The 8,932-nt window shown below is 53.6% G+C and overlaps 1 protein-coding gene across 1 annotated transcript in view; it reads right to left on the bottom strand.

Moving 5' to 3' along the window:
• Positions 1-1,951: 1,951 nt before the first annotated feature.
• The window catches only part of GBX1 (gastrulation brain homeobox 1), a 15,723-nt gene continuing 8,742 nt past the window's right edge, over positions 1,952-8,932 (bottom strand). Inside the window, exon 3 of the mRNA XM_029954410.1 lies at positions 1,952-2,734. Coding sequence (XP_029810270.1) covers positions 2,181-2,734 — 554 coding nt within the window. The 3' untranslated portion in view covers positions 1,952-2,180. The remainder of the gene's footprint in view (positions 2,735-8,932) is intronic.

Here is an 8,932-nt window from a genome sequence, read left to right as displayed (position 1 = left end):
GGTATGTAGAAGAATGGGTTCCTGGGCTCAGAAAATACTAGCAGTAATCATCTTTCTTGTCTTTCTAAGGAAAACAAGCTAAGTGGCTATGTACTGCCCAGTATAGTTGAGTTTAGGAGGCTTCATAGGTAATTCCAGAAGAAAATGGCCTATCAGGGCCTTGGTTCCCCCGCTTCCCTCAGGCAGAGCAGAGAACGTGTGCTCTAGCCCAAGATCTGGGGACCTGAATTCCCCACCGCCAAAGGTCGCCCTCCACCACTGCCTGGCTTGTCCCCTCCCCTAAAACGAATCTAACCTTGTAGCTTCCCCGTTGTGGGCAGAGACAGCCTCAACCTAGATCAGGAGTGGGGCTGATCCAGACTGCATTTTTTAGCCTAATTTTCAAGCCTTGCTGGATTTCAGCCAAACAGAGGAGCTCTGCCCCGGACCCCCGCGTCCGAGCTGGGGAGCCGGGACCCCGTCGCTGACAGCCAGCCCCAGCTTGCGGTGCGGTTGCCACAACCAGCCGGGAGTACCGGGTGGCCTCCCGCTCCAGGGGCCGGGTGGTGGCAGTTTTCTAAGGAAGGTGAGGAGGCCGGGCATCTGAGCTGGCATTTCCCTCCCTAACCTCCCTCTCCTGAGTCTCCCTGCCTCACTCACAGCCCTGCCCGTTTTCCTTCTCAGGGGCTCTGTCCTGTCCCCTAGCTGTCATCCCAAATCCGTGCAGGTCAGGTTTCTTCCCAAGAAGCCCCGCTTACCACGATGCCAGCTGGAGCTGGTTTCTTCCCCGTGTGTGGGCAGCCCTGCTCCACAGCTGGCACAGGCGCGGAGCCCTTCTGTGAAGCTGGGGGAGATGGCAAATAGCTTTAGTTTGTCTTTCGCCCACGGGATACCCTGTTTCCTGCAAGGGCCCCCCAAGTCTCTCATCCTCCTGTTTGCTCGGCCCACCGAGCCCACGCGCACAACTCCCGTCCCCAAGCTCGCAGGTCCTCGCCCTGTGGCGCCCCCTACGGTCACACCTGTCCAGGTCCGTCACCCCTCCCTGCCTCGCCCATCTTGCGGGGGGGCCCTCTCGACCAAGCTCGTTGTAGAACAGCAAGGATTTGGTGCCCCAAATTCTGTAAAACAGGCGATGGGAGGAGGAGACACCAGAGTCAATGCGGTGCAGACAGAGACCTAGAAGGGAGTCTCCTCAGGCAGGGCCCTCACATCTGAAACACCGAGGGGTGGCAGGGACGACTAGGGCTGCTGCCTCCTCTGCCCAGAAAAGGGAGAGAGCTCACAGGCGGTAAAGGTGCGTCGCCCCCCAAACTGCCCCCCCCCCCCCCCCCCCCCCCCCCCCCCGGTCACCGACGGGACTGCGAACTTCTACCTCGTTAGGGCCAAGCCCTCCTAATACAAAAGGGGGTGAATCTTCTAGTCTCAGTCTGCCAACTCTTCCAAAGAGAAGAAAGCAGGGATGAGGCAGCTTGCCTGTTTAATGGGTAAAGAGAGAAGAAGGGCTGTGCTGGGAACGGGAGGTCTAGGTGTGGACTGTGGGCGGGACCAAGGACGCAGAGGACAGAAGGGGAGGTAGTTTACGTGGGGTGGGGGTTGGTGCGAGTGGAAGTCTTCTAAGGGGGCTGGGGACACTCTGTGTCCTTGCAGGCCCTTGCACTGCAGACGGGCAAGACCGGGCCGCAAGGCAGTGAGATGGAACTGAACTCTGGCTAACGATGACGGAGACATCGAGCTCTCCCAGTCTCTCTCAGGGGTGCGGACAGACAGACAGGCAGACAGCTCCGTATATACAAACTTTACAGAAAATAAATAAAGAGCTGAGATCGGCTAGGCACCGCCCTGGACCCCCTCCACCCCTGGGAGAAGGAGTTCCAGGCCAGTAGCCAGGAGCCTTCCGGGCCCTGCGCGTGTTGGAACCCACCCCTCCCCAGGAGTCCACTTCCATCCCCACAGCGACGAGAACCCAGCCCCTTTCACCCGGAAGCCCCCAGTCTGAGGATCTCTGCAGCGGGCTGGGGCCCGAGTGCCCACGTCTCAGGTTGCCAGGCGCGAGTACCCAGCCAGCACTGAGTGAGCTGCCCACGGAGTCCTCTCCCGGGGCAGGAGCGGCGCGGCGGCCCCGCTGGTCCTCGGAACCCCACCCCGGTGTCCGAGCCCGCACAGGGACGGGTCCACCGCCGTCCAAGGCCCCGGCAGCGCCTTCAGGGCCGGGCCCCCTGCTCCATCTGTTGGTGCTGGCTCCGGACGGCGAACCTGTTGACGTGCACAGGGATGGGCACGACAATCTTGGGGTTTCTCACGGGCTCCCCGGAACGGCTGCTCACGTTGCCGGCTTTGATGCGCTTCCACTTGGCCCGCCGGTTCTGAAACCAGATCTTGACCTGCACCTCGCTGAGCTTGAGGGCGTGGGCGATCTGGGAGCGCTCTGTCAAGCTCAGGTACTTCTTGCAATGAAACTCCTTCTCCAATTCCAAAAGCTGCTCGCTGGTAAATGCCGTGCGGCGCCTTCGGCTTTTGCCTCCAGGAGCCGCGACTCCAGCGGCCCCCGGGGCCCCCTCCTCAGCTCCTGTCCCCAGGCTCCCCTTTAGCTTGGGTTTAGGCCCCAGGAGAGCCCCGGGGCCCCCCACCGAGCCGTCCAGGAAACCGTCGTCCTCGCTGTCACCGCCCGAGCCCTCTTCCTCCTGTTCGCTGCCTGCTGCGTCTCCTGCCGCTGCCTCCAGCTTCTCCTCATCTGAGCTGTACACCTTCCCCTCTGCTGCGGGGAGCGAGAACCAGCGGACGGGGAAGGAGAAGGCAAGGACGAGGCAGACAGGTTGGCGGAGGCATGTGGAGCCAGGGCCAGGCACGGACAGAGTGACGGCAGGGGGGAACAAGACAGGGAAGGGGCGAGATGGGGAGGAGGGAGACAGGGACAGCACATCCGGGATGTGGGGTGGGGGAGAGGTTCGGGGAAGACAAAGAGATGGAGAGAGAGGTATTAAGCAGCACAGATTTCACCAGAGCAAAGTGGGGGAGGCAGTAAGTGCACATCAAAGGCAGGCTGTTCCCAGGACTGTGACCCAGCTCCACCACCACCCCCCACCTCTTTCTCCCGAACTGCTTCCTTCCCAGCTTTCTCCAAACCCAGACCAAGCACTTTTCACTCCTTACCACCCCTCCAAATCCAGACTGCACACCCTCGGGTCCAGAATGAAGCAGTGTAGGCCTGGGTCAGGAGCCTTCCAGCTACTTCAGGCAGGAGGAAGCAATGCCGGAGGCGGCACTTGGCAGGATCCGGGGGAGATCACACTGTCGGCCTTTGTTACCCTCCTGGGAATCCTCACCTGCCCCAGTGTTGACTCTGTACTGTCTCTGCACCTTCCCTCTTGCCTAAACTAGAATCTTAGAACCTCATTTCCAGATGGAAACCTAAGGGTCCTCTGGTTCCCCATCCTCACCGACCCCACCCTTCACCCCAAATCTTGGCCCAGGAACTATTATCCAAGAAGTCAGGAGTTTCCTTTCGCCTCCCAGATCATCCGGGCCAGAACGGGAAGCGCTCCCGCTACAGGCCCTCTCATCGGGGGTGTTTTTCTTCCAATTGCCCAGCCCTCCCTGTCCCTTTTTCATCCTTCCCTTACTCCTTGATTGTAAACTGACATCACCCCTTTCCCCTTCCCTCTTGCCCAACCACAGATGCCTGAGCAGCATAAACAGCTGGTCTCTGCTCCAGCTCAGAATCCTGAGGCCCCTGGGCTTGAGGTCAGCCGGAAGACCCGGAGGGAATAGGGAGAAGATGAAACAAGCGCAGCAAGGGAAAATAGAGGAAAATGGTAAAATACAGTTTCGCTCATTTAGTAGATTACTGACTATTTGTCATAATCAGCCATAGAACGTGTTTTAAATCCATATGTAATTCTAATACTGAACTCAGTCCGTGGTTTTAATCCTGCCCGCTGACAGTTTTGTCAGAACCAAAACGCACGCCTTGCAGGTCTTTTCAGTAGCTGAGGTGTAAAAGGGCCTTGTCTGCTGCGCAAAGGGCCAAGAAGCAGTGAAACAAAAACGCAAAAGAAAACCAACCAATAGGAAAGAGAACAAGAGTAAATGGATAAACTGTAAACTGAACAGTCAGTCAGCGTTTTACCATCAGGCTGACTGTGTGAAGGGGGCAGGAGTGCATCCCATGGACACTCAGAAGCTCTCTCTGAGGTGGGAAATCTGGCCCCAAGTGAAATCACTTCAGGGAACGGCGCGTGTGCGCAGGGCTGCGGGGCAAGCACACCTCCCCACCCGCTGCGCTCTCCAGAAGGAGCTTCTCAGGGTCTCTAGGACCAGCCCGGGAACTGCCCCAGGCCCAGGGCTGTCCTCCCTTCCCTGATGCAATCAACCTACGCCTGCTTCTTCTCCTTGAGAACGTGTTACGCTCTCCTCAGCGGCCAGAATTGTCGGCCCCTCCAGGCCGCCCCCTCCATCAGATCTGCTGCTTCACATCTCCAGGGTATTTGTATTCCCAGCCCCTGCCTTTTCTTCTGTTAGTGCCACATTCTTTATCTGACTTCAAAACCCCCGTGGCATACCCTAGTTTGGGCTCCCCCAGCCTTCCTGTGCGACTCCTGGTCGTTGCTTCTCATGAGCAAGTGCTCTCCCTTCTCTTCCGCAGCTGGTCTACTACGCATCCTCAGCACCAGCTTCATGTAGTGTCTGTAGATATTGCTCCTCACCGCACCCCCTCTCGGTCCACACTTCCTCCTGCGCCTCCTTCCTAGCCAAATACATTTTGTTCTCGGGGCACCTGGGTGGCTCAGTCGGTTAAGAGTCTGACTTCAGCTTAGGTCATGATCTCATGGTTTGTGGGTTCGAGCCCCGCGTCAGGCTCTGCGCTGATAGCTCAGAGCCTGGAGCCTGCTTCTGATTCTGTGTGTGTCTGTCTCTCTCTGCCCGTCTCCTGCTCATGATCTGTTTCTCTCTCTCAAAAAAAACAAAAACACACATACACTTTGTTCTCTGCAATGGCCATTCACGAATGGCTCCTCCTCACACTCCTTTCCATTTTCACAGAACTCAAACGTAGCATGTCCCAGACTGAACTCTGACCTCTCCTCCAGACCAGCTCTTCGCCATCTGTACCCACGCCTTTCCCAGCTTGGTTAACAGTGGCTCCATCCACCTTGCTGCTCAAATCACACCTTCACCTCTCTCTCTCACAACCCACGCCCAGTCCCAGAGCCCGCCCACAGTACCACCTCCCCTGCATCCCGCTAGTCCAAGTCAGCATCATGTCCCGCCTAGTTTACCAGCATCTTCTCCAAACTGCTTTCCCTGCTTCTGCCCTGCCCTCCCCCTCCCCCAGATTCTTCTTCCGTTTGGAATACGAGGCTCCTCACCTAGATTTCAGCACTGGCCCATCTCCTGTCTCCTTCAGGTCCTTACTTTGCCAACGAGACATTCCCTGATCATCTTTTTAAAATGAAAACTCCCAGTATTCCTATTCACTTTTCCATTTTTTTTGTTGCTCTAGTATATGTCACCAATTTGGTTTATTTTATTGGCTGTCTTTTCCTATCAGAATATAAGCTTCATGAAGGTAGGGATTTTTAGTATTTTTTTCACTGCTGTATCTTCAGCATCTAGAAAATTATCTGCAGAGTAAGCACTCAAATATTTGTGCCTATTCCCAGTACCTCCTCCCTTGCTCCCTCTCCCTCTCCCCCTTCTATCTCTCTGTTCTTCCTTTCCCAAGCCTCTCCTAAAATATTTCCCACAACCCCCCCCATCCACTGCCCAGAAGACATCTCCGTATTATGCCATATGCCCTCTGACATCACACTGGCTGGAGAAAGACCCACACGCAGCGGGAGTGGGAATCTACAGGGTCTTCTGCTAAAAGAAGTGAAGGCAAATCCCTCATACCACACATGTCATTACCAAGTACATGAAAACACATCATTACTAAATTCTCAGACTTTCCATTTTTAAACACGGTTTGTAGTAAATGATAACAAAAAGAATAATAAAACCTTACAAAAATGCAGCCCAATATTACAATATTTTAAACAGCTGCTAAAAAGGCAGAAACTGGATCTCAGGGCCTGAAGGGGGAAATCATTCAGCACAGCTCCAAGCACCCAGGGGGCATCCCATCAATCTAAACTGACGGTGACTGAGGCGAGGCCCCCGCTTCCTTGATCTGGCAGGGCCCCCCCGAGATCCCGTCATCCATCCCTCTGTCTTCAGGCAGATCCCACGAAATCAAGCCCGCGGAAGCCGGCCTCCCTCAGTGCTGCTTTTAAAGCCACACAAGGGACACAGGTTCACAACCTCTCTTGGTTACTTGATCCCGGGGGGATACTGAGCAACAGGGGCCCGGGTTTCTCTCTGAGCCTTTATAATCAGGAGGACATCGAGGGCTCTGATAAGGAGCTCTTGGAAGCAGGTGGGGGCGGGGCAGCAAGAGAAAGCCAGTGGGAGGGGGAGCTACAGCTGCCCTCAGAGAAGGTCTAGGGCCATGAATAACACCGAGAAGCGGGAAAGAAAGGAAGACAGAAAGAGGACTGGGTAGATGGAGTGGCAGGAGATTGAAATGATGAGTCAGGGAAACCCTAAGGGCTGGAAAGTTGAGAGAATAGGGGGATGGAAAATAGGGGGAAAACTCAGGGGGGGAAAAAGCAAAAAGTTAAAAAACCACACCCCTACCTTGCCCCCGCAAACTCTGCTGCATTTGGAGCAAAGCACAACATTTTCACCCTGCCACATGCTCTTTGCTCCACTAAGACGGAGCAACTTAGGAACCGATGCCCACAGTGAAGGAAACATATTCAGAAGAATCGGATGAAGCAAAAAGGCAGACCAGTCCTTAACTATATGCCAGGCCTGCGCGGCTCAGGCAGCGAAGCGTCCCCCTTTGATTTCTGCTCAGGCCGTGATCTCATGGCTGTGGGTCTGCGGCTCCGCACTGAGCCTGAGCATGGGGCCTGCTGACGATTCTCTCACTCGCTCTCTGCCCCTCCCCAACGTGCACGCTCTCTCAAAAACAAAATATAGCAATCCTGAAACAGCTCGCTCTTTTCTTATGGATGAGCTACAAAATAAATGCAAGCTATTTTATCTGATTCGTAATGAATATTAATGGTAAATATAATCAAACAAACTAAAACAAACTGCACGTAGAAAAAAAATATTCTTGACTAAAAACTGAAGCAAACCTTTTTTTAAATAAAATTTCTAATTGTAAAATTTGATTTGGAGTAATTGGACTTGGTGGATATAATGTCCATGAAAGTGAATTACTAGTTGCAGATGCTGTAACTGGTTGATAGGAACAAAAGACTTGATCCATAAAATAAGACCTCATTGAAAACTTTACATGGGAAATAATGATTCTGATGAGAATAATTTCAGCAGAAGAAAAAATTTTTAATTGGAAACAATTTGACTAGGCACATAGGTAGGCCAAAGGTTCTGTTCTTTGCATATGAAAGCGATGCTATTGGTGACGTAAGAGTATGCCGTTTCCAGCTCATTCCTTACGTCCGAGTCTCGGATCAGACAGAAGTGTGGGCTCTCTCCCGTGACCGTGGGGCAGGTCAGCTATTAGGAAACATCTAGAGTTCTTGTGAATTCCCAGAGTGGGTGTGACTATCCAGAGAACCGGAAGTCACCAGGTTTGTGGCACAATTACTCGTCAGGTCCACGCCGGGAGCCTAGTGCTCAGGCCTGCGTGGGCCCACCTTCCAAGGTGAAGGCAGGCAGCACCGGAGACATGGAGACACGGAAAAGCCCATCTTAGGAACAGGTGTGGTCAGGCTGGGGAAGAAATCAAGGGCCAAAGAATCCACGCTGGGTATTTTCCAGGAGGAAACACTAAATCCCACCAGACTTGCACCATCTAGAGGGGGGAGTCCACGGCCGTGGTTGCCAAGCAAGAATGGTGGGCGGGGCCTGGGTCAGTCCGGGGAGTGGGAAACCACTCGGACCCCCAGCTCTGGGAGCTCAGAGAGCCCCTGGCTGCCCCTTGTCCATCCTGTTCTGTTTCCCCTTCTGTAACGTCAACAGCCTGTATTATTCACTGAAGAGAAGTCTCTCCCTCATGACACTCCGTTCTGACCTCCATCCACTTCCAAAACAACTACCCTTCCCTCCCCCAGACTACTCTTGGGACAGGAAGATTCCTCCCAACTATTCAGCTTCCGGAATATAGACACAACCCGGGTGGGGGTAAAAGGTAGAAAGAAACTCAGGTCATCCCTCAAACAAGAGGTATGTTTGCCACATTCTGGTTTCCAAATCTTCATCGTGATGCCCAGCACAGAATTATTTCTCTGTTCTTTCTGGAGACAGTACTTTCTCTCATCATTTACAGCAATTAGCTCACTATCAATTTGTTTTTCACTCATCCCCATTAATTTCATGCTACGAAGCCTTCCTATAACCTTTGGTGCACGGAAGAAAATTCATTTTCACCTTCTCTCTCCACTTTTCCTATGACCCTTCAGCATTCCTGACTCCAGATTGACAGGAGGGCTTTCTCTACGCCACTGCCATCCAGACCCCTCCCACTCCAAGCTCAGATTCCGCTGGTGACACATCAACACTGCCCTTGCCAAGGGCACCCTTGTAAACATCAGTGTTCCAAAACATTCCCACACTTACTATTTACCTGTAGGCAACTCGCTGAAATAAAGTAGACCTATTAGTAGCGCTAATGGAAGGTTGGTGACCTTATTTCAGGTGGAAAAACCCACTTTCAGAAAGATTAAATGATCTTCCGAAGCCACACAGCCAGAGATAGATTAATGTCCGGAACCTTGGTCTCCTAAATCTCCAACCAAGGCTCCTTCTGTCCCTTCCGGTGAAAGATCTTCTTTTCCTTCCCACTTGCAGGAAATGCCCAGATGCCTCATCAGATAAACAATCTTCCTACCAAACCTGGTTTGAGTTGGAGCTCCTCCCTTTCGCTTACACTCGGAAGCCC

Source organism: Suricata suricatta, chromosome 2 (assembly GCF_006229205.1).
Source record: "Suricata suricatta isolate VVHF042 chromosome 2, meerkat_22Aug2017_6uvM2_HiC, whole genome shotgun sequence".
Taxonomy (NCBI): Eukaryota; Metazoa; Chordata; class Mammalia; order Carnivora; family Herpestidae; genus Suricata; species Suricata suricatta.
This window is presented reverse-complemented; position numbering and strand designations above follow the sequence as displayed.